The 26,107-nt window shown below is 52.1% G+C and overlaps 1 protein-coding gene across 2 annotated transcripts in view; it reads right to left on the bottom strand.

The window, feature by feature from the left end:
• AP2A1 (adaptor related protein complex 2 subunit alpha 1) overlaps nucleotides 1-26,107 on the bottom strand; it is a 45,370-nt gene that overhangs the window by 16,637 nt on the left and 2,626 nt on the right. For both annotated transcript variants that reach the window (XM_054250372.2, XM_054250373.2), the window contains exons 2-4: nucleotides 11,038-11,106; nucleotides 10,776-10,918; nucleotides 10,474-10,667 (exon numbers count right to left, since the gene is read on the bottom strand). In XM_054250372.2, coding sequence (XP_054106347.2) covers nucleotides 10,474-10,667; nucleotides 10,776-10,918; nucleotides 11,038-11,106 — 406 coding nt within the window. The remainder of the gene's footprint in view (nucleotides 1-10,473; nucleotides 10,668-10,775; nucleotides 10,919-11,037; nucleotides 11,107-26,107) is intronic.

Genomic DNA, 26,107 nt, shown 5'->3' with positions numbered 1-26,107 from the left:
GTGGCCTCTAGGAGCTGGAGAAGGCAAGGACATGGCCTCTCCTCTGGGGCCCTCAGAAGGGACCAGCCCTGCCCACGCCTTGATTTTAGCCCCATGAGACTGATACTGGACTTCCGACATCCTGAACCAGTGTCTGACACTGCTGTGCTTGTGGTAATTCATCACAGCAGTCACAGGAAACCAGCATAGGCACTGTCTGGCTCAGAACCTGGCAGCCAGCGGGCAGCCCCATCCCAGAGGCTGATTCCAGGCCCCAGCCATGACCCAGCTCCTAGCACAGTGAAGAGCATGGGGCATGATGTTGTTGTAGAAGAGGCTCCCGGGCGGGCGACCTTCTGGGGTCAGACATGCCTGCTTCGAGTTGTGACTGTGGTATGCAATTTCAGAGTAGGCCACTGACCCTCTCTGATGGGCTGTTTCCCCTTCAGGAAAATGAGGACCCTTGTTGACGTTGGAGACAAAGAAATAGGACTGTGGGCCAGGCATGGTGGCTTATGCCTGTAATCATAGCACTTTGGGAGGCTGAGACAGAGGGATCACATGAGGCCAGGCATTCAAGACTGGCCGGGCCAACATGGCAAAATCCCGTCTCAACAAAAAAAAAAAAAAAGAAGGCACAGTGGCTCATGCCTGCAATCCCGGCACTTTGGGAGGCCAAGGCGGGTGGATCATCTGAGGTCAGGAGTTCAAGACCAGCCTGGCCAACATGGTGAAACCCCATCTCTACTAAAAATATAAACTAGCTGGGTGTTGTGGCACGTGCCTATAATCCCAGCTACTCAGGAGGCTGAGGCAGGAGAATTACTTGAACCCAGGAAGTGGAGGCTGCGGTGAGCCAAAATCGCACCACTGCACTCCAGCCTGGGCAACAGAGCAAGACTCTGTCTTAAACAAACAAAAAAACAAAACAAGCCGGGCGCGGTGGCTCAAGCCTGTAATCCCAGCACTTTGGGAGGCTGAGGCAGGTGGATCACGAGGTCAAGAGATCGAGACCATCCTGGTCAACATGGTGAAACCCCGTCTCTACTAAAAATACAAAAAATTAGCTGGGTATGGTGGTGTGTGCCTGTAATCCCAGCTACTCAGGAGGCTGAGGCAGGAGAATTGCCTGGACCCAGGAGGCGGAGGTTGTGGTGAGCCGAGATCATGCCATTGTGCTCCAGTCTGGGTAACAAGAGCGGAACTCCGTCTCAAAACAAAAACACAAAACAAAACAAAAATAAGAGACTCTGCGGGGCATGGCCATGGCCTTGAGTGAGAGGAAGTGCCGGGAGCTGTCAAGACTGGCCCAGCTGTGCGCTATCAATAAAGGGTTTCCCAGAAAGCACCCAACAGACAGCAAAGGACACAGGGGAGAGGTCCTCAGAGGGGAAAAGTCCTCAGAGGGGAGACCAGCACGAGCCAAAGGCCTGTGACATGTCTCACTGGATGTGCAGCCACCCAGCAGCTGCTCTCGCCATCGGCCAGGCAGATACTTGCCTGACTGACGGCTGTTGCTATGGCCTCCCAAAGTGCTGGGAACCCTCCTGTGCTGCAGCTGGGGACGGACACAGACACAGGCCCTCTGGAGAGCCTCTAGGCTGCCTCTATCTAGAAAGGCCACTTTCTGTGTGTGAAGACCAAGATCAGCAGTGCTGCGCCCAGATGCCCCGCCTAGGGAAACATTCGCTGCCCGATGGCCATCAAATTAGAATCAGAAACCAGCAAGAAGCCTGTCCACACACAAAGCTCCATTCGTGATGGCATTTTCCCACCAATGTCACAGAGCGCATCACCCAAGCCCTGTCTCCCAGCCACTTTCCCATGACCATCACAGCATGCATCTCCTGAGCCCTGACTCCAGCCACGTTCCCATGACCATCACAGCATGCATCTCCTGAGCCCTGACTCCAGCCACTTTCCCATGACCATCACAGCATGCATCTCCTGAGCCCTGGCTCCAGCCACGTTCCCATGACCATCACAGCGTGCATCTCCCGAGCCCTGACTCCAGCCACTTTCCCATGACCATCACAGCGTGCATCTCCTGAGCCCTGGCTCCAGCCACGTTCCCATGACCATCACAGCGTGCATCTCCTGAGCCCTGTCTCCCAGCCACGTTCCCATCTCCATCACAGCATGCATCTCCTGAGCCCTGACTCCAGCCACGTTCCCATGACCATCACAGCATGCATCTCCCGAGCCCTGGCTCCAGCCACTTTCCCATGACCATCACAGCGTGCATCTCCCGAGCCCTGACTCCAGCCACGTTCCCATCTCCATCACAGCGCATCTCCCGAGCCCTGGCTCCAGCCACTTTCCCATGACCATCACAGCGTGCATCTCCCGAGCCCTGGCTCCAGCCACGTTCCCATGACCATCACAGCGTGCATCTCCTGAGCCCTGGCTCCAGCCACGTTCCCATGACCATCACAGCGCATCTCCCGAGCCCTGGCTCTAGCCACGTTCCCATGACCATCACAGCGTGCATCTCCCGAGCCCTGACTCCAGCCACGTTCCCATCTCCATCACAGCGCATCTCCCAAGCCCTGACTCCAGCCACTTTCCCATGACCATCACAGCGCATCTCCCGAGCCCTGGCTCCCAGCCACTTTCCCATGACCATCACAGCGCATCTCCCGAGCCCTGGCTCCAGCCACATTCCCATCTCCATCACAGCGCATCTCCCGAGCCCTGACTTCAGCCACGTTCCCATCTCCATCACAGCGCATCTCCCGAGCCCTGACTTCAGCCACGTTCCCATCTCCATCACAGCGCATCTCCCGAGCCCTGACTCCCGGCCACTTTCCCATGACCATCACAGTGCATCTCCCGAGCCCTGACTCCAGCCACGTTCCCATCTCCATCACAGCGCATCTCCCGAGCCCTGACTCCAGCCACGTTCCCATCTCCATCACAGCGCATCTCCCGAGCCCTGACTCCAGCCACGTTCCCATCTCCATCACAGCCCATCTCCTGAGCCCTGACTCCAGCCACGTTCCCATCTCCATCACAGCGCATCTCCCGAGCCCTGACTCTGGGCCAAGCTCTGCTCTAAGTGCTCCCGCCCAGCTTGCTCACTCCCCACTACAGCCCTCTAAGGACTCTAGAGGGCTGTGGTGGGTATTATCACCATTGACAGATAAGGAGACTACACAAAGGAATAAGAGCTGTTTATCAACTTGGTTAAGTGGAATAAGGGCTGTGGTGCTACTTAGGAAAATGTTAAACTACATGATATCAAGCTGTATACCCAGGCTTAGAAAGTAAAACCACCAAGTCAGCCTCGGGGGCTCACACCTGTAATCCCAGCACTTTCAGAAGCCGAAGCTACAGGGGACCACTTGAGCTCAGGAGTTCAAGACCAGCCTGAGTAACATAGTGAGACCTTTTCTCTATGAAATCTTCAAAAATTAGCTAGGCATGGTTGCTTTCACCTGCAATCCCGGCTATTGGAGTGGCTGAGACAGGAGGATCACCTGAGCCTGGGATGCCAGAGCTGTCGTGAGCCATGATCACGCCACTGCACTCCAGGCTGGGCAGCAGAGTGAGACTCCATCAAACCACTGATATGTACTACAGTGTGGATGAACCTGAGAAACATCAAGCTGAGAGGAAGAAGCCAGACACGGAAGGCCACCTACTGTGCAGTTCCACGTCTATGGAATGTCCACATGAGGCAAATCCATGACAGAAAACAGACTGGTGGCGGCCAGGGGCTGGGGCGAAGAGGGATTGCAGAGGGACTGCTGATAGGGACAGGGTCTTTAGGTAGCAGTGGTGTTTGCACAACATCATGAATATACTAGAAACCACGGAACTGAACGCCTTCAAATGGTTAAAACGGCCGGGCGCAGTGGCTCACGCCTGTAATACCAGCACTTTGGGGTGCTGAGACGGGCAGATCATGAGGTCAAGAGATCAAGACCATCCTGGCCAACATGGTGAAACCCCATCTCTACGAAAACAAAAAATACAAAGATTAGCCGGATGTGGTGACGCGTACCTGTAACCCCAGCTGCTCAGGGGACTGAGACAGGAGAATTGCTTGAACTTGGGAGGCAAAGGTTGCAGTGAGCTAAGATCACGCCACTACACTCCAGCCTGGGCAAAAGAGGGAGAATCTATCTCGAAAAAAGGAAAAAAGCCTAGCTGGGTGTAGTGGCTCACACTTGTCATCCCAAGACTTTGGGAGGCTAAGGCAGGAGGACTGCATGAGCTCGGAAGTTCAAGACCAGACTGGGCAACACAGCAAAACCTGTCTCTACAAAAAAAAAAAAAAATACGGCCGGGCGCGGAGGCTCACGCCTGTAATCCCAGCACTTTGGGAGGCTGAGGTGGGTGGATCACGAGGTCAAGAGATCGAGACCATCCTGGTCAACATGGTGAAACCGCGTCTCTACTAAAAATACAAAAAATTAGCTGGGCATGGTGGCGCGTGCCTGTAATTCCAGCTACTCAGGAGGCTGAGGCAGGAGAATTGCCTGAACCCAGGAGGCGGAGGTTGCGGTGAGCCGAGATCACGCCATTGCACTCCAGCCTGGGTAACAAGAGCGAAATTCTGACTCAAAAAAAAAAAAAAAATTAGCCCAGCGTGGTGGTGCACACCTACAATCAGAGCTACTCGGGGCACTGAGGTGGGAGGATTGCTTGAGTCCAAGAGTCAGAGGCTACATTGAGCCAAGATTGTGCCACCACACTGCAGTCTGGGCAACAGGGCAAGACCCTGTCACCAAAAAATAAAAATAAAAGGCCAGGTGTGGTGGCTCACACCTGTAATCCAAGCGCTTTGGAAGCCAAGGCGGGCAGATCACCTGAGGTCGGGAGTTCAAGACCAGCCTGACCAACATGGTAAAACCCTGTCTTAAAAAAAAATAAAGTAAGAAAAAAAAGCCTACCTACAAAATAAAGTTCCTCCGCGCCCCAGTCACTGTCAAGGCCAAGTTTCCTGTGTGGAGAGGGCAGCCTAGAGTCAGACAGCCCCACCCTGGCCCCATGACCCTGACAGGGCACTACCCCCTCAGCATCCACTCCAGGGACAATGCCACCTACACCCATATGTGTTGGCCACCCTGGCCTCCCTCTCAGTCCTTAAAGTGCCCGGTGCTTCCCTTTTCAGGGTGGCTTGTGACTTCCATCTCCCCCAAGCTGATGCTGACTGCCTGTCCTTGTCCTAAAGAAACTGCTGGCAGCATTCGAGACTGGCCCCTCCTTCCTCCATCAAAGTTCTCAGCATTCTGAGTCATGGCCTGATCGTCATTTTCCTCCCACACCCCTGATGATGCCTCCCATCCCCGCTAGCAGAGCATAACACACTCCGCTGCATGGAGGCCAGCTTTTAGGGATTCCCCCCCCCCCCCCCCGTGAACATCTGCCCTCAGGGGCTTCACCCAGCCGGAGCTCAACTGCCATCCATCCCCACGCTTTCGGATACAACACCCCTAGCCATGGGTGGCTACCGAGTACTTGAAGTACAGCGAGTCCAAACTGAGAGACACCACATTCCAAAGACTTAGCACCAAAAACGGATGTCAAATGAAATAGCCGTGAATAACTTTTATGCTGATTCAGTGTAAACGTGATAATATTTTGGGTAGATCAGGTCAAACTAAAAATTGTTTTGTTCTGTTTTTGAGACAGAGTCTCCCTCTGTGCCCAGGCTGGAGTGCAGTGGCGTGATCTTCGCTCACTGCAACCTCCGCCTCCTGGGTTCAGGTGATTCTTCTGCCTCAGCCTCCCAAGTAGCTAGGACCACAGGTGTAAGCCACCATGCCTGGCTATTTTTTCTTTTTTTTTTTTTTGTATTTTTAGTAGAGACGGGGTTTCACTGTGTTTGCCAGGCTGGTCTTGAACTCCTGATCTTGTGATCTGCCCACCTTGGCCTCCCAAAGTACTGGGATTACAGGTGTGAGCCACCGCGCCTGGACTAAGCTAAAATATTAAATACCAGAAAAAAGAAAAACACCTTGCATTTTATATATATTAAAAAATATATACGCAATATATATTTTTATAAACATGCATGTATTATATGTATATAAAATACACATGTATGTTATACATACATATAACATATATAATACAGTTATACATAGATGTATTTGTTTTAGGCAGCGTCTCACTCTCGCCCAGCCTGGATGCAGTGCATGATCACAGCTCACTGCAGCCTGGGCCTGATTTCAAGCACTCCTCCCATCTCAGCCACCCGAGTGCCTGGGATTTCAGGCACACATTTTGTTGTTGCTGTTGTTTTTGAGATAGTCTTGCTCTGTCACCCAGGCTGGAGTGCAGTGGCGTGATCTCGGTTCACTGCAATCTCCGTCTCCCGGGTTAAAGCGATTCTCCTGTCTCAGCCTCCTGAGTAGCTGGGATTACAGGTGCCCACCACCGCACCCAGCTAATTTTTATTTTCAGGAGAGATGGGGTTTCATCATCTTGGTGAAACCCAGTGATTCTCTTGCCTTAGCCTCCTGACTGGCTGGGACTACAGATGTGCACCACTGCACCCTGCTAATTTTTTTTTTTTTTGAGATGGAGTCTTGCTCTGTCACCCAGGCTAGAGTGCAGTGCATAATCTCCACTCACTGCAACCTCCACTTCTCGGGTTCAAGCAATTCTCCTGCCTCAGCCTCCCAAGTAGCTGGGATTATAGGTGCCTGCCACCACGGCCGGCTAATTTTTGTATTTTTAGTAGAGATGGGGTTTCACTGTATTGGTCAGGCTGGTCTCGAACTCCTGACCTCAGGTGATCCACCCACCTCAGCCTCCCAAAGAGCTGGGATTACAGGCACGCCTGGCCTTCTGTTTTACTTCTGCTGGTTCTCCCTCATGGTGTCTTGTGTCTTGTGTTTAGAGACATGGTTGTGAGCTACTGGTGTCACTTGGAGCTTTATCTGTGGGTATCATTGAGGCTTGTGTTGAAGATGGGTTTCTCCAGAAAAGATTCATGTTTGCTTCTGTGAAGCACTAGGACACCACCAGCTTGCACCACTTTAAAGGTTGACTTAGGAGTTTCCTGACTACCCAGACAGGGTAAAGTCAGGCTGGAAACCAGTTCGAGGGCTGCTCTGTGCCACAGTTTCAGATAGGCAGTTTCCCCTGCAGTCCCCTTGGGGGGTTATTTCTAGGTCACTCTCACTTTGAAGTATAGCCTTCAAGAAAGTTTTCCTTGAACAAGCTTTGTCTTCTGTTTCCAGAGGCCGCAGGGCCCCAAAACCAATACTCAGGCTCACCCAGTTCAGCAAATGCCTGCTGAGCAAATGCTGGCTCCAGAATGTGGCTATTCTGCTTGGGCGCCTGGCTTCTCTTAGCCTGTGGCCTGTGTGCCTCATTTTCTGACTACATCATAAATCCATTAAATAATATTGTCTTTCCTCTTTTATCCAATCTTGACAGGTTTCAGGAAGAACGTGAGTTGGGTACCCAGTTGACCGCACCGCCAGAACTGAAAGTCGCAGCGGTGTGCACACCAGGAAGAGTGTGTGTGTGCGTGTGTGTTGCTTATCTACCTACCTACCTCTTTATCTATTTTTTCTTTGAGGCAGGGTGTTGCTGTCACCCAAGCCATAGTACAGCAGCCAGATCATAGTTTATTGTAACACAAAGTCGTGGGCTCAAGTGACCCCCTGCCTCAGCCTCCCCAGTAGCTGGGACTATAGACCCAGAATGCCTGGCTATTTTTTTTTTTTTTTAATTTTTGGTAGAGACAGGGTCTGCTTGTGTTGACCAGGCTGGTCTTAAACTCCTGGCCTCCCATCTCGGCCTCCCAAAGTGCTAGGATTACAGGCATGAGCCAGTGCAACCGTCCAGAGTGATTTGTGTGTGTGTGTGTGAGATGGAGTCTCAATGTACTGCCCAGGCGGGAATGCACTGGCACGATCTTGGCTCACTGAAACCTCTGCCTCCCAAGTTCAAGCGAGTCTCCTGAGTACCTGGGATTACATACACACACCATTGCACCTGGGTAAGTTTTGTATTTTTAGTAGAGACAAGGTTTCACCATGTTGGCCAGGCTGGTCTTGAACTCCTGACCTCGCGTGATCCACCTGTCTCGGCCTCCCAAAGTAATGGGGTTATTATACTCGTGAGCCACCACTTTGGGAGGTGATCTTTTTAAAATACAAAGGCCAATCATGTCAATCATCTGCTTTAAACATAGTCACCTCCCATTTCAATTATAATAAAATCCAAACTTCCCCAACTCTGTTCCATGTTCACTGTACTCCAGCTGCAGAGAAATGGATGTACACAGCTCACGCCTGCCCCAGGGCCTCTGTGCTTGCTGGTCCTTTTGCTCAGGACGCTCTTTCTCCAACATCTTCAAATGATGATCTTATCATACACACCACCTCTGTGGAGAGACCCTCCCTCACTAGTCTAATTTAAACAACCTCCAACCAGATGCAGTGACTCAAACCTGTAATCCCAGCACTTTGGGAGGCTGAGGCGGGCAGATCAATTGAGGTCAGGAGTTCAAGATCAGCCTGGCCAACATGATGAAACCCCATCTCTACTAAAAATATAAAAATTAGGCCGGGCATGGTGGCTCAAGCCTGTAATCCCAGCACTTTGGGAGGCCGAGGCGGGTGGATCATGAGGTCAAGAGATCGAGACCAACCTGGTCAACATGGTGAAACCCCGTCTCTACTAAAAATATGAAAAATTAGCTGGGCATGGTGGCATGTGCCTGTAATCCCAGCTACTCAGGAGGCTGAGGCAGGAGAATTGCCTGAACCCAGGAGGCGGAGGTTGCAGTGAGCCAAGATCGCGCCATTGCACTCCAGCCTGGGTAACAAGAGCGAAACTCCGTCTCAAAAAAAAAAAAAAAATATATATATATATATATATATATATATATATATATATAAAAATTAGCCAGGCGTGGTGGCATGTGCCTATGATCCCAGCTACTCAGGAGGCTGAGGCATGAGAATTGCTTGAACGCAGAAGGCAGAGGCTGCAGTGAGCTGAGATCTGCACTCCAGCCTGGATGACAGAGTGAGACCCTGTTTCAAAAAAAAAAGAAAAAAAAAACCCAGCCTCCCCATGCCCCCTGCTGTCCCTCACAACCCTGTCGCATTTTCTTTGAGCATTCGTCACTACCTAAGATCATCTTACTTCCTCTTTTTGGAGGGCCACAAGTGCTGCTCCTGCCTCAGCCTCCTGAGTAGCAGGTGTGAACCACCAGGCCCGGCTAATTTTTCTTTTTTTTTTTTAATTTTAAGAGACAGGGTCACTCCAAGAGAACCCAGTCTTCAGGCTAATTAAAAAAAAAAAAAGAGAGAGAGAGAGAGAGACAGAGTCTCACCATGTTGCCCAGGCTGGTCTCGAACTCCTGGGCTCAATCGATCCTGCCTCAGTCAGCCTCCCAAAGTGCTGGGATTCCAGGCTTGAGTCATCGCACTGGCCCCTTCTTACTTCTTTACTTGTGTATTTGCTGCCTGTGCCCCCTAAGAAGTAAGCTCCTGGAGGGTGGGCATGGCTGAGAAGCTAGTTAGTGCTCAAGCAAAATGGAAAAAGAGTAGGCACAGCAGGGTCTCTGCTGTTCACTGCTGCCTCCCATGCCCAGAACAGCGCCCAGCACATTGTAGATGCTCCAGAAAGATCCGCTCAACAACTTCCTGCTTCAAGAGAATCACATAGCTGACCTCACTGCCGCTTTCCAATCGCAAAATACTGTTCCTCGCCCGGGTGTCAGCCTCGTGCCGCTTCCTCTGGGAAGCCCTCTCTGATCCTCCAGCTGGGTCAGGTATTCCTATTAAACACCCTTATAGGCCCCTGTGCCCAGAATGTAGTTCTGAGGGAGGAATTGTACTTTTTTTTTTTTTTGAGACAGGGTCTTGCTGTCTCCCAGGCTGTGCAGTGGCATGAACACAACTCGTTTTTTGTGTTTAGTAGAGATGGGGTTTTGCCATGTTGCTCAGTAGGGTCTCAAACTCCTAGACTCAAGCAATCCACCTCCCTTGGCCTCCCAAAATACAGGGATTACATGAGCCACCACGCCTGGCAGATTCTCCACTGCATCCTGCAATTCTTCCAACACCATTTATCTCCTGCTCCAGACCACGAACATGGGAGGGCAATGACCGTTTCTATCTCTGGTCAGGACACATCCCCAGCAATCAGCACAGTGGCTGGCACATAGTAGGTGGTCAGTAAATGTTTGGTGAATGACTGGAGCAGATGAAGACGTTCTGGAGGGCCATCACCCACCCAGCTTACAGTTATCCCTCTTATCCTGGGTGTTACAGTTCTGCAGTTCAGAGACTCCCCGGCCACCGGCTTTGTGGGGAAGCGGGCTCACGCCATCAAGTCAGCTTGCTATCATGAGAAGAGACAAGTCCAGAGCTGCCACCAGAACCACTGAGGTCCCCAGCGCAGCGTTAGCCCACGTCCCAGCCCGGCTCGGAGACCTCGGGCAGGTCTCTGAGCCTTGTCCTTGGCTGGGCCTCATCTCCCACACACCCGACTGCCCACGGGTCCCCAGTGCCTTACCCGGCCACCAGGATTCGGGGGATGTCTGCGGCAAAGGCCTCGCCCATCTCCCGGCTGCCCACGTTGGCGATGCAGTGCAGGGCCAGGCACATGAAGGTGGGGTTGCGGCTGGCCAGGTCGTTCTTGATGGCATTGTTGATCAGGCGGATCAGCTCCGAATTTGAGTTCACCAGCACAGAGATGAACAGGTAACCCTGTGGCAAGGCAGGTGGGGGGTGGCTAGGAGCCCTGTGACTGAGCGGCCCCAGATCCAACCCTCACACCCAGGAGTCCAGGCCCTGGCCTCCCCTCTCCAGACTCACTATCTGCTTCTCTGTGTATTTATTGGAGCTCAGCAGGTTCACAGCCTCCATGTGCCCAAAGTCAATGTCGTGGCCGAGCAGGAAGATGAAGAGCAGTTTACACACATATTTTTTCTTACTATAGCCGTCTAAGGCTTTGTCGCCTAGGGCAGAGGAAGGAGAAGGTGGGGAGCCAGAAACGAGGAAGGGTCACAGGATAGGTCCCAGGAGCCCCACCCCCAGCCCCTCCTCCCTCAGAGCCAGGAGTCAGGCCCCGGCCTACCTTTGAACTTGGAGCGGATATTGGCCAGTTCCTTGTTGATCCTCTTAATCTCCGCCTCTTTGCTCTTACCTGGGAGAAGAGGAGGAGGGTGGGTGGAGAGTTCTGTGGAGTCAGCCACCTGCTTTCCCTTTCCTAGGTACGGCCCCACCCAGCAGGAAGGCCAGATCTTCCCGGCCCCCAGGCCCTGGGGCTTAGGACAGGCCAGGACCCCTTCTCTGACTGGGAGCTTCAAAGATGGAGGAACCACCGCTCACTGAGCCCCACGGCACAGAGGGGAAGCACAGCACACACCCTTGGGCTGTCCCTGACTTCCTCTCGTTCCTCCTCCCACTGTGGCCCCTGATCTGTGGGGCTCCTCAGGCCCCGGACACGCTCCCTGAGAGCTCCTATCCCTGCCCCACACACACAATGAACAGGTGATGAATGAATGAATGAAGAGCTTAGCTATCACTAGGGCGCTCACTCCTACCACTGAGCTCACTGCTTCCTCTCCCAGTTCTCAATCCCATGAAGGTCCCACTGTCCACCCAGGCACCAGGTCAGACCCTTGGGTGAGACCCTTGCGCCCCCTGCCCCGTCCCTAGGGCCATGGCTTCGTCCTCTCCCATGTGGCCTGTCCCCACTGCCTCTGGTCTCCTGGCTGCCAACCTCTCCCATTTGTGTGGGACATTCCTACACCTCTGCCAGGACCCGCTTGTGGAATAACCACAGAAAGCCTCCCTGATCCTACAGGCCAGGTCCTTCTTTCTCCGTGCTCTCCAATGTCCTACAGTACCTTTCGGAGCACCATCTGACTGGATGCTCTCGGCCACCCTCTCTGTGTCCCATGTCCCTGCCCCTCCGAACAGAACCTGGACATCCTCAAGCCAATCCACTGCCTCATCCTTTCTATTTATTTATTTTTGAGAGAGGGTCTTAGTCTGTCGCCCAGGCTGGAGTGCAGTGGTGTGATCATAGCTCACTGTAACCTCAAACTCCTGGGTTCCAGCGGTCCTCCCACCTCAGCCTCCCAAAGTGCGAGGAGTACAGGTGTGAGGAGTACAGGTGTGAGCCACTGCGCCTGGCCGCCTCCTCTTAATTTGACCTTCAGAGCATGTCCTGAGCACCTCCACGGTGACCATTTCATCCAGACCCCATGCGCTTTCGCTCGGATGAGTGAAGCAGCCTCCCCTCTGGCCTCCCTTGTGTTTCCATATCCTGGGCTGTGATGCCAGCTAGGGATGCTCCACCCCACAGCCCACCAAGCCCTCTGCCCCTGTCACAGCCACCCTGCCAGCGTCACCCCTCAGCCCCCTGCTGTCCATCCAGGCCTCCCTGACTTACACTCAGTTCCGGAACACCCACGTCCTCTTGGCTCAAGGGCCTACACACGAGCTATGCCCTCTTCCTGGGGCCACCCCTCCCATCACCCATCACCTTCCCGTCATTTGGGTCTCAGCTCCTGCCACCTTCTCCGAAAGGCCATTCCCTTTCCCTTCCTTAAAGTCAATTCTTCATTATTCTGCTTAAACCGTTATTTTTCAAAAAGTCCTTTCTGGTACATTTCACCGTGCCAGTTGTATTTCTCTCCACTAACTTCCTCCCACTTCAGACTACAAGCGTTAGGAGGGAGCTCCTAGAACAGTGCTCTGAATACAGCAAATGCCCTTTAAATGTCCAGTTATCTAAGGAGCGGAGGCCTGCTCTGACCCGCATCCCTCAGTATGTAGTCCCCAGCAGGCTCAGGTATGCAGTCAACAAATGAAGCAGTGACTGAGAAAGTGTATGTGCCATCCTTCTCCTAGAAATCGTCTTTTTTTTTTTTAGAGACAGGGTTTCACCATGTTGGACAGCATAGTCTTGATCTCTTGACCTTGTGATCCACCCACCTCAGCCTCCCAAAGTGCTGGGATTATAGGCGTGAGCCACCACGCCTGTCTTTTTTTTTTTTTTGAGACGGAGTTTCGCTCTTGTTACCCAGGCTGGAGGGCAATGGCGCGATCTCGGCTCACTGCAACTTCTGCCTCCTGGGTTCAGGCAATTCTCCTGCCTCAGCCTCCCAAGTAGTTGGGACTACAGGCACACGCCACCATGCCCAGCTAATTTTTCTATTTTTATTAGAGACAGGGTTTCACCATCTTGGCTAGGCTGGTATTGAACTCCAGACCTCGTGATCTACCCTCCTCGGTCTCCCAAGTGCTGGGATTACAGGCATGAGCCACTGAGCCTGGCCTGTTTTTTTTTTGGTTTGTTTGTTTTTCACATAGAGTCTCGCTCTGTAGCTCAGGCTGAAGTGCAGTGGCACCATTTTGGCTCACTGCAACCTCTGCCTCCTGGATTCAAGTGATTTGCATGCTTCAGCTTCCCAAGAAGCTGGGACTACAGGTGCAAAACATCACATTCAACTATTTTTTTGTTTTGTTTTTTGAGACAGAGTCTCGTTCCATCACCATGTTTGAGTATAGTGGCATGATCTCAACTCACTACAACCTCTACCTCCCAGGTTCAAGCAATTGTGCATCAGCCTCCCAAGTAGCTGGGATTACAGGTACATGCCACCTTGCGCAGCTAATTTTTTGTATTTTCAGTAAAGACAGGGTATCATTGTGTTAGCCAGGATGGTCTCCATCTACTGACCTCGTGATCCACCTGCCTCAGGATTGTGCTGGGATTACAGGCATGAGCCACCGTGTCCGGCCCTAATTTTTTTATTTTTGGAGACATGAGGTCTTACTATGTTGCCCAGGCTGGTCTCAAACTCCTGACATCAAGTGATCCACCCGCCTGGTGGTGATCCACTACAAAAGTACCAGGACTACAGGCATGAACCACTGTGACTGGCCTATATATCTATGTGGTTTTGTCATAAATATGTACATATACATATGTATACCATAAATATAGTATATATAAGGAGTATACACATATATTTAAAGAATATATGTATTCTTGGCCGGGTGCGGTGGCTCAAGCCTGTAATCCCAGCACTTTGGGAGGCCGAGGCAGGTGGATCACGAGGTCAAGAGATCGAGACCATCCTGGTCAACGTGGTAAAACCCCGTCTCTACTAAAAATACAAAAAATTAGCAGGGCATGGTGGTGCGCACCTGTAGTCCCAGCTACTCGGGAGGCTGAGGCAGGAGAACTGCCTGAACCCAGGAGGCGGAGGTTGCGGTGAGCCGAGATCGCGCCATTGCACTCCAGCCTGGGTAACAAGAGCGAAACTCCATCTCAAAAAAAAAAGAATATATGTATTCTTTCAATATATATGTACTACTTAATTTGAATACACAGTCCTGCCCTGCATATCAACATTTCAGCCAACAGCAAACCGCACACACCACAGTGTTTCCGTATGATTCCAATGCCTTATTTCTGCTGTACCTTTTCTATGTTTAGATGCACAAATACTTATTGTGTCAAGGTTGCCTACGGGACAGTCCCATGCTGTGCAGGTTTTATTGCACTTTAGGTTTTGGGGTACATCTGCAGATCATGCAGGATTGTTGCAGAGGTACATACATGGCGAGGGGGTTTGCTGCCTCCATTCTGCCCCCCCCACCCCCCCGTTACCTATATCTGGCATTTCTCTCTGTTATCTCTCCCCTACCTCCCCACCCCCTCCACTGCTGTCCCTCCCTTAGCACCCCACCCCTCATTTTGTTTTGTTTTTGAGATGGAGTTTCACTTTTGTCGCCCAGGCTGTAGTGCAATGGCATGATCTCAGCTCGTTGCAACCTCTGCCTGCTGGGTTCAAGCGATTCTCCTGCCTCAGCCTCCTGAGTAGCTGGGATTACAAGCATGTGCCACCATGCCTGGCTAAGTTTTGTATTGTTAGTAGAGACGCGGTTTCACCAGGTTGGCCAGGCTGGTCTCAAGCTCCAGACCTCAGGTGATCCTCCTGCCTCAGCTTCCCAAAGTGCTGGGATTACAGGCGTGAGCCGCTGCGCAGGTTTACAGCCTGGCAGCAAGAGGCTGTGCCGCAGAGCCTCGGCGGGTGGGAGGCTATACCACCGCGATTTGTGTAAGCACACTACTGCAGGATGTTCACACGACGACAAAATCACCTCACGATGCATTTCTCGGAACATATCCCCATCATTAAGTAACACACGAGTGTATTTTAAACGAATTAAATATATACACAAGTATGTGCATGTATATATATTCTTTAAATATTCTTTAAATTTAAAGATATATCACATACACTTAAATATTTACATTTGTGTATTTCTTTAGATAATTAACATTCATTTAAAGAAATACACATTATTATATGGATAAACACATATTTCTGTTTGGGTTTGAGATGGGGTCTCACTTTCACTCAGGTTGGAATGCAATGGTGTGATCTCAGCTCATTGCAGTCTTGGCCCCTTGGGCTCAGGTGATCCTCCCATCTCAGCCTCCCAGGTAGCTGTGACAACAGAAGTGTGCCACCACACTCACATAATTTTTTTTTCTATTTTTTGTGGAGATGGGTTTTTGCCAGGTTGCTCAGGCTGGTCTCAACTCCACCCACCTCAGCCTCCCAAAGTGCTGGGATTATAGGCATGGGCCACCACTCACAGCCAGGAAATTATTGAAAGTGTATTATTTAAATTGTATTTAAAATGTACTTTTATACACACACACACACACACACACACAAATATGCATATATGTGTCTATTTTTCTTTTTTTTTTTTGAGACAGAGTTTTGCTCTTGTTGCCCAGAGTGCAATGGTGCAATCTTGGCTTACTGCAACCTCCACCTCCCAGGTTCCAGTGATTCTCCTGCCTCAGCTTCCCGAGTAGCTGGGATTACAGGTGCATTCCACCATGTCCAGTTAATTTTTTGTATTTTTAGTAGAGACAGGGTTTCACCATGTTGGTCAGGCTGGTCTCAAACTCCTGACCTCAGGTGATCCACCCACCTTGGTCTCCCAAAGTGCTGGGATTACAGATGTGAGCCACTGCGCCTGGCCATATTTTTCTTTAAATAGGCTTTGTTTTTAGTTTTTTTGAGACAGAGTCTCACTCTGTTGCCCAGGCTGAAGTGCAATGGCAACATCTTGGCTCACTGCAACCTCCGCCTCCTGGGTTCAAGAGCTTCTCCTGCCTCAGCCTCCCAAGTAGCTGGAATCACAGGTAACAAACCACCACCACACTTAACTAATTTTTTTTTAAATTTTTGCATTTTTAGTAAAGACAGGGTTTCACCCTGTTGACCAGGCTGGTTTCAAACTCCTGACCTCGAGTGATCTGCCTGCCTCAGCCTCCGAAAGTGAAGTGCTAGGATTACAGATACTGGCCTTTAAATAGGCTCTAAGTTGTCCACGTCTATTTGATGCTATCTTCTGCATAACTGATATAATTTGCTATAAAAAAAGAATTCAGAGAGAAAAGAAAAGCTCTAGGCCTTCAAAAGAGAAGCAGTTGTGGCCCTAAAGGGAGGGTCTCCGGCAGAGGCGCAGCTCTGCAAAGATCTAAAGGCCAGTGATGGCCAGGGCGCCCAGGGACAGTGTTCGGGTGCTGCTGGGGTGGCACCCGGGGAAAGGGCTGAGGCAGCTGTGACAGGCCAGGATAACGGAAAGGACGACCCGGCACTCGGGCTAGCAACAGGGGGAGTGAGCTCACTGTCACAGGAGGCAAGCAAGCCTGTGAGGGAGTTTTAAAGGGATTCTCTCATTCCCAGAGGGATTTCTGGGGCCAGGCTTAAGGGTGAGTCCCATCCGCCCTGCTCTTGAGACATCACTGGGTTGGAGTGGAGGCAGACAGGGGCAGTGGCGAGGATCCTGAAAGAGGCACACACGAAGCCCAGAGCGGTGGTTCCTGTCTGTAATACCAGCACTTTGGGAGGCCGAGGCAGGCGGATACAAGATCAAGAGGTCGAGACCATCCTAGCCAACATGGTAAAACCCCATCTCTACTAAAAATACAAAAATTAGCCGGGTGTGATGGTGGGTGCCTGTAGTCCCAGCTACTCAGGAAGCTGAGGCAGGAGAATCGCTTGAATCCAGGAGGTGGAAGTTGCAGTGAGCTGAGATTTCGCCACTGCACTCCAGCCTGGCGACAGGGCAAGACCATCTCAAAAAAAAAAAAAAAATGGTGAGGAAGCCTTCTTTGTACACAGCTGCTGGGATTTGAAGATCAAAAGATGAGGCTGAAATGGACCAGGCGGAAACCAGGAAAGTCATGCTCTGGGCAGGAGGGCCAGCAGGTCCAATGACCCAGAGGTAGGAGAGCATGGGCAAGGCAGGCAGTCAGGAAGCTGAGAGCTCACAGTGATGAAAGGGACGGAGTCTGAGGAACGCGGGGTTCTCAGTGATGAAAGGGACAGAGTCTGAGGAATGTGGGGTTCTTAGTGATGAAAGGGACGGAGGATGAGGAACGCGGGGTTCTCACAGTGATGAAAGGGACAGAGGCTGAGGAACGCGGGGTTCTCAGTGATGAAAGGGACAGAGTCTGAGGAACGTGGGGTTCTCAGTGACGAAATGGACAGAGACTGAGGAACGCGGGGTTCTCAGTGACGAAAGGGACGGAGTCTGAGGAACGCGGGGTTCTCAGTGACGAAAGGGACGGAGTCTGAGGAACGCGGGGTTCTCACAGTGATGAAAAGCACGGAGTCTGAGGAACCTGGGGTTCTCACAGTGATGAAAGGGACAGAGTCTGAGGAACGCGGGGTTCTCACAGTGATGAAAGGGACAGAGTCTGAGGAACGCGGGGTTCTCACAGTGATGAAAGGACAGAGTCTGAGGAACCTGGGGTTCTCACAGTGATGAAATGGACAGAGTCTGAGGAACGCGGGGTTCTCACAGTGATGAAATGGACAGAGTCTGAGGAACGCGGGGTTCTCACAGTGATGAAATGGACAGAGTCTGAGGAACCTGGGGTTCTCACAGTGATGAAATGGACGGAGTCTGAGGAACGCGGGGTTCTCACAGTGATGAAAGGGACGGAGTCTGAGGAACCTGGGGTTCTCACAGTGATGAAAGGGACGGAGGCTGAGGAACGCGGGGTTCTCACAGTGATGAAATGGACGGAGTCTGAGGAACGCGGGGTTCTCACAGTGATGAAAGGGACGGAGTCTGAGGAACGCGGGGTTCTCACAGTGATGAAAGGGACGGAGTCTGAGGAACGCGGGGTTCTCACAGTGATGAAATGGACAGAGTCTGAGGAACCTGGGGTTCTCACAGTGATGAAATGGACGGAGTCTGAGGAACGCGGGGTTCTCACAGTGATGAAAGGGACGGAGTCTGAGGAACGCGGGGTTCTCACAGTGATGAAAGGGACGGAGTCTGAGGAACGCGGGGTTCTCACAGTGATGAAATGGACGGAGTCTGAGGAACGCGGGGTTCTCACAGTGATGAAAGGGACGGAGTCTGAGGAACGCGGGGTTCTCACAGTGATGAAAGGGACGGAGTCTGAGGAACGCGGGGTTCTCACAGTGATGAAATGGACGGAGTCTGAGGAACGCGGGGTTCTCACAGTGATGAAAGGGACGGAGTCTGAGGAACGCGGGGTTCTCACAGTGATGAAAGGGACAGAGTCTGAGGAACGCGGGGTTCTCACAGTGATGAAATGGACAGAGTCTGAGGAACGCGGGGTTCTCAGTGATGAAAGGGACGGAGTCTGAGGAACGTGGGGTTCTTAGTGATGAAAGGGACGGAGGCTGAGGAACGCGGGGTTCTCACAGTGATGAAAGGGACGGAGGCTGAGGAACGCGGGGTTCTCAGTGACGAAAGGGACAGAGTCTGAGGAACGTGGGGTTCTCAGTGACGAAATGGACAGAGACTGAGGAACGCGGGGTTCTCAGTGACGAAAGGGACGGAGTCTGAGGAACGCGGGGTTCTCACAGTGATGAAATGGACGGAGTCTGAGGAACGCGGGGTTCTCACAGTGATGAAATGGACGGAGTCTGAGGAACGCGGGGTTCTCACAGTGATGAAAGGGACGGAGTCTGAGGAACGCGGGGTTCTCACAGTGATGAAAGGGACGGAGTCTGAGGAACGCGGGGTTCTCACAGTGATGAAAGGGACAGAGTCTGAGGAACGCGGGGTTCTCACAGTGATGAAATGGACAGAGTCTGAGGAACGCGGGGTTCTCACAGTGATGAAAGGGACGGAGTCTGAGGAACGCGGGGTTCTCACAGTGATGAAAGGGACGGAGGCTGAGGAACGCGGGGTTCTCACAGTGATGAAAGGGACAGAGTCTGAGGAACGCGGGGTTCTCACAGTGATGAAATGGACAGAGTCTGAGGAACGCGGGGTTCTCACAGTGATGAAAGGGACGGAGTCTGAGGAACGCGGGGTTCTCACAGTGATGAAAGGGACGGAGTCTGAGGAACGCGGGGTTCTCACAGTGATGAAAGGGACGGAGTCTGAGGAACCTGGGGTTCTCACAGTGATGAAAGGGACGGAGTCTGAGGAACCTGGGGTTCTCACAGTGATGAAAGGGACGGAGTCTGAGGAACCTGGGGTTCTCACAGTGATGAAATGGACAGAGTCTGAGGAACGCGGGGTTCTCACAGTGATGAAAGGGACGGAGTCTGAGGAACGCGGGGTTCTCACAGTGATGAAAGGGACGGAGTCTGAGGAACCTGGGGTTCTCACAGTGATGAAATGGACAGAGTCTGAGGAACGCGGGGTTCTCACAGTGATGAAAGGGACGGAGTCTGAGGAACGCGGGGTTCTCACAGTGATGAAAGGGACGGAGTCTGAGGAACCTGGGGTTCTCACAGTGATGAAAGGGACGGAGTCTGAGGAACCTGGGGTTCTCACAGTGATGAAATGGACAGAGTCTGAGGAACGCGGGGTTCTCACAGTGATGAAAGGGACGGAGTCTGAGGAACGCGGGGTTCTCACAGTGATGAAATGGACGGAGGCTGAGGAACGCGGGGTTCTCACAGTGATGAAAGGGACGGAGTCTGAGGAACCTGGGGTTCTCACAGTGATGAAAGGACAGAGTCTGAGGAACGCGGGGTTCTCACAGTGATGAAAGGGACAGAGTCTGAGGAACCTGGGGTTCTCACAGTGATGAAAGGGACGGAGTCTGAGGAACGCGGGGTTCTCACAGTGATGAAAGGGACAGAGTCTGAGGAACCTGGGGTTCTCACAGTGATGAAAGGGACGGAGTCTGAGGAACGCGGGGTTCTCACAGTGATGAAAGGACAGAGTCTGAGGAACGCGGGGTTCTCACAGTGATGAAAGGGACAGAGTCTGAGGAACCTGGGGTTCTCACAGTGATGAAAGGGACAGAGTCTGAGGAACGCGGGGTACAGAGAAGCCAGCACAGCAGGTGGGGCCGGACCACACAGCCTCTCCTGACCTTCCTGAGGTGCTGGGGGGCCATGGGAGGAGCGGGCCATGCTCCAGCCAGTGGCTTTTGCTCTGAGGGTTGTTGGGGTGCAAAAGCAGCCACCATCTTGCTCCAGGCAGAGTGGGGCATAGTCAAGGGAAGTGTTGCCAGCACGAGGGAGGTGCCCCACCTTGGGGCTTCTGGTTGGGGGAGATAATTCCTTCCCTAAACATATAAGCCCCGGAGCAGGGTGGGTCTGTTACTACCACCAAAGGCATCCTGACAAAGCTGAGCCCTGCCCTGGAGGGACCAATGCGCTTTGATGACACAGGCATTATCCAGCATCTCACCGGGAAACCCTTCAGAGCCTTCTGGACCAAGGACACTTCCTGGACTGAGAGGAGGCTTGGTGAGCTTCCTGTACAAGCCCCAACAGAAGGCCTTCTGGAGGCTGGGTGCGGTGGCTCCTGCCTGTAATCCCAGCACTTTGGGAGGCTGAGGCAGGCAAATCGCTTGAGCCCAGGAATTTGAGACCAGACTGGGCAACACAGCAAGACCCCATCTCAGCCGGGCATAGTGGCTCATGCCTGTAATCCCAGTACTTTGGGAAGCTGAGGCGGGCGGATCACCTGAGGTCAGGAATTTGAGACCAGCCTGGACAATATGGCGAAACCCCATTATCTACTAAAAATATGAAAATTAGCCAGGCATGGTGGTGCTCGCCTGTAGTCTCAGCTACTAGGGAGGCTGAGGCAGGAGAATCGCTAGAACCCCAGAGGAAGAGGTTGCAGTGAGCCAAGATTGCGCCACTGTACTCCAGCCTGGCGACAGAATGAGACTCCATCAAAAAAAAGGAAGAAAATTTCAACATATATGTGGCTTGCATTTCAGTGCTGGGTTACACCACCCGTATTCTCAAGGTCACCCCTATTCCCGAGTGATGAAAATATATTCTCCGTAAACAGCAAAATCAAACCCTGTCATTCTCCTGCTCGGCCAGGCCACCAAGACCCTGGCTGAGTTGCCCCTTACGTATTAAGGGTTTGCATGTTCATTTCCTCCTAGATCAGAACGCCAGTGCCATGAGGGCAGGGACGTCCTGCTGCTTCTGTCCATGCTGTGTTCCCAGGGCCCAGGGCAGTCTGGCACAGGGGAGGTGTTGAATGCGGATTTTTGGACCAAGGCCATCACACAATAACCGGCTGGAAAGGGGTGGGGCTGGGGCTCAGGCCTGCATCTGTCCTGTTCTTACGGCGCCGGCCTGAGGTCGGACACCCACCAAACTGAAATCTTTTTGACCGTCCTTGCTTTCCACAGAGGCCAGGGGGATCCTGTGAAAACTTGAGTCAGACCCCGGCATTTTTTCTGCTCCAAACTCTTCCATGGCTCCCAGTGGGCTCGGAGTAAAAGTAAAGTCCTCACTGCAGTCCACAAGGGCCCACACCGCCTGCCCCGTTCTCTCTCTGACGGGATCTCCTGTCCTCTCTCTCTCCCTCTAAGGCAGGAGCCACCTCGTCTCCTCCTCGTTTTCTAAGTCCCTGCTCCACTCCAAGCACAATCCTGCGTCAGGGCCTTTGCACAGGCTGCTCCCTCCTCCAGAATCCTGCATGCACAATCCACCCCCTTCATTAGAGTCTCTGCTCCAATGCCACCTTTTCAGCAACACTCCGACTACGTAACAGCACCATCCTTAACTCCATCCCCACACCCTTTCCTTGCTTCATTTTCCACCAACACCTACTACCACCTGTCTGTCCCCCAAAATATTCACCTGTGTAGTGGCCCATCTCTCTAGAACATGAGCACCCTGGGCAGGGACTTCTGCTCACTGCTGTAGCCCCATCACCTAGAACAATGCCTGGCACCCAGCTGTAACTCAACAAAGACTGGTTCCATTATTCATTCATTCATTCATTCATTCAACTGGCAATCATCTCCTGAGGCCTCCCATGGGCTAGAACCTATAGAGAACAAAGCTGGGGACCCAGGGAGGGGTCAGACCCAGGGCCTGGGCTCCAGGATGTGCTCTGATGGAAGGGCTCAGGGCAGTGTACGGCCAGCACCCTGCTCCCACTGGCTCATTCGGCCAACTAAGCCTCCTCCAGCCAGACTCTGCCTAGACATGAGACAGCCCCAGCCCTTGCTCCCCATCAGATAAGACTTCTGCTGAATTCCTGCTGCAGGCAGGAAGACATAACACGCCCTCAGGCTGGGCCCAGCCTCAACCTCTCCCCCTCCTTATCTGAAGAACTGGCCGTCCCTGCCCTCCTTAGAGCCTGCCTTTCACCTTCTAGACCCTTCCCCTATCCCCACTGTGCCCTTCAGATCCTCTGGCAGGCTGACTCCACACTCTTCCCTCTGCTTCTCTCTGAGCCCTGCCTCTCTCCCCACCTCGTCCTCCACATCCCTCCCCTCTTCTCTTCCCTCGCTCCTGCGTGAAACCTTCACCAGTGCTCCCAGGACAAACATGGACCTGGCCTCTGCCCACTCCCCAGCGTCAGCCCCCATCCCTCTCTGCGCCAGCCACACAGGCGTTTCTCAGGGTCTCACTGGGGCATTGGGGCCTTTTCTGTTTCCAAAAAGAATTCTTGAAAATAGAGAGGAGGGCCTATGGGTGTGGTGGCTCACTTCTATAACCCCAGCACTTTGAGGGGGCCGAGGTCAGCGGATCACTTAAACCCAGGAGTTTGAGACCAGCCTGGGCGACAGACTAGAAGCCCATCTCTACAAAAAATACCAAAAAAAAAATCTGCTGGACCAGATGGCGTGGGCCTGTAGTCCCAGCTACTTGGGAGGCTGAGATGGGAGGGTAGCTTGAACCCAGGAGGTGGAGGTTGAAGTGAGCTGAGATTGCGCTACTATACCCCAGCCTGGATGACAGAGCCAGACTCTGTCTCAAAAAAAAAAAGAGAGGAGGTCTTTTTGCTCTGTTGCTGAGGCTGGTCTCAAACTCCTGGCCTCAAGAAATCCTCCCACCTCCAGGCATCCACCTCCTGAGTAGCTGGGACTAGAGATGCCCGCCATGTCGCCTGGCAGACAGGACCTTTGTACTTGCCCCACCTCTACCTTCACAGCCCTTCTCCACTGTCCTCAGCCCAGGTAACTCCCCCACATCCTGCCCGAACAGTTCCCAGTGTCTCCTGTGAAGCAAAGCCAGGCCGGTCCCCCCTGACCACAAAGACCTCCCATTCTCTCAACACCACTGTCTTCCTCACTGGGCTCTCCACAGCTGCAAATTCTTTCTCCTTTAAAAAAAATTGAGATTTGGCTGGGAGTGGTGGTTCATGCCTTTAATCCCAGCACTTTGGGAGGCTGAAGCGGGCATATTGCTTAAGGTCAGGAGATCGAGACCAGCCTAGCTAACATTGTGAAACTCCATCTCCACTAAAAATTCAAAAATTAGCCAGCATAGTGGCGGGCGCCTGTAATCCCAGCTACTCAGGGGGCCGAGGCACAAGAATCACTTGAACCCAGGAGGAGGAGGCTGCAGTGAGCCAACATAGTGATAGTGTCACTGTACTGCAGCCCGGGCAACAGAGTGAAACTCTGTCTCAAAAAAATAACAAACAAAATATTGAGATACAATTAACATACCATACACTTCACCCTTTTACAGTGAACAATTCAGTGGTCTTTACTACATTCATGATGTCATGCCTCCATTACTAATTCCAAAACATTTCTTTTTTTTTTTTTTTTTTTTTTTAGAGATGAGGTTTCAGCTGGGCGCAGTGACTCATGCTTGTAATCCCAGCACTTTGGGAGGCCAAGGTGGGCAGATCACGAGGTCAAGAGTTCGAGACCAGCCTGTCCAAAATGGTGAAACCCCATTTCCACTAAAAAATACAAAAATTGGGTCAAGTACAGTGGCTTGCACCTGTCATCCCAGCACTTTGGGAGGCGGGTGGATCACAAGGTCAAGAGATCAAGACCATCCTGGCCAACATGGTGAAACGCCGTCTCGACTAAAAATACAAAAAATTAGCCGGGCATGGTGGCACATACCTGTAATCCCAGCTACTTGGGTGGCTGAGGCAGAAGAATTACTTGAACCCAGGAGGTGGAGGTTGCAGTGAGCCAAGATTGTGCCACTGCACTCTGGCCTGGGCAACGAGAGCAAAACTCCGTCTCAAAAATAAATAAATAAAGATACAAAAATCATCAGGGCATGGTGGTGCGCACCTGTAATCCCAGTTACTCTGGAGGCTGAGGAGGGAGAATTGCTAAAACCCAGGGGACGGAGGTTGCAGTGAGCCAAGATCACACCACTGCACTCCAGCCTGGGCAACAGAGTGAGGTCACATCTCAAAAAAAAAAAAAAAAAAAAGCAAAAAAATACAAAAATTAGCTGGGTGTGGTGGCATACACCTATAGTCCCAGCTACTCAGAAGGCTGAGGCAGGAGAATCGCTTGAACCGGGAGGCAGAGGTTGCAGTGAGCCGAGATTGTGCCACTGTACTCCAGCCTGGGTGACAGAGTGAGACTCCCTCTCAAAAAAAAAAAAAAAGACATGAGGTTTTACTAGGTGGCCCAGGATGGATTCGAACTCCTGGGTTCAAATGATCCTCCTATCTTAGGCTCCCAAGTAGCTAAAACTACAAGCACGTGCCACTGGGTCCAGCTTTAGGGCTTTCCATGACCCCAAAAGAAGCTCTGCATTTGTGAGCAGCTGCTCCCCATCCCGCCAGCCCCTGACCCTGGGCAACCACTAATCTACTTTCTGTCTCCTCCTGTGACTGGCTTCTTTCACTTGGAGGCATGTTTTCAAGGTTCACCCCTGTGGCAGCATGCAGCAGGATGACATTCCTTTTCATGGCCCCGTAATATTCCATGGCATAGACAGACCACATTTTGTTTATTTCTCAGTTGGTGGGCATTTAGCCCATTTCTGTTTTCCGGCCATCAGGAATAACGCTGCCATGAACACCCTTGTCTGGTATTTGGACAATTGCAATTTGTATGTTGCACCTTCTCCCCTGAGGGGCTGGGAGCTTCATAGAGGGGGAGGGGTGGACAAGTCTGTCTTATTCACCAGCATCCCCAACATTCAGCACAGTTCTTGAGACATACCAGCTGTTCAACACACACTTACTAAGGAAAGGCCCCTGAGTCTCTAGCCCTGATTCCTGGTGGCAAAATTACTTCCAGTGCCCCAAGCCTTTGTCTCCCCTCTGTCCTCTGGCTCCTCTCTGGGATCCTGCAGTGACACGACTGTCCCTTTCCTTCTCCAACCCCATTATCAAATCCCTTTGCAAATCCTGACAGTTTTCCCTTCAAATTGTATCCCAGGCTGGGCACAGTGGCTCACACCTATAGTCCCCATACTTTTGGAGGCCAAAGTGGGCAGATCACTTGAGGTCAGGAGATCACGGCCAGCCTGGCCAACATTGTGAAACCCCATGTCTACTAAAAATACAAAAAATAGCTGGACGTGGTGGCAGGCACCTGTAAACCCAGCTACTAGGGAGGGTGAGGAATTGCTTGAACCTGGGAGGCGGAGGTTGCAGTGAGCTATGATCGTGCCACTGCACTCCAGCCTGGGCGATAGAGAAAGACTCTCAAAAAAAAAAAAGTATCCCCAGCCCACTTCTCACCAATCCCTTCTCACCCCATTAAGCCAGCACTCTCTCTCGCCCAGAGGCCTGCAACGCCCTCCTAATTTCGTTCCCTGCTTCCACTGCTACCTCTAGAATCTGTTCTCACAGCAGCCAGAGGACTTATTTTAAAACATCAATCGGTCACGTCCCTCCTCTGCTCAAAATATTCTCAGGCAGATAAAGGCCAAAGTGCTCACCATGGCCCAGAAAGCCTT

Source organism: Callithrix jacchus, chromosome 22 (genome assembly GCF_049354715.1).
Source record: "Callithrix jacchus isolate 240 chromosome 22, calJac240_pri, whole genome shotgun sequence".
Taxonomy (NCBI): domain Eukaryota; kingdom Metazoa; phylum Chordata; class Mammalia; order Primates; family Cebidae; genus Callithrix; species Callithrix jacchus.
Note: the sequence above shows the minus strand (reverse complement) of the source record. Positions and strands in the feature narration are given on the sequence as shown.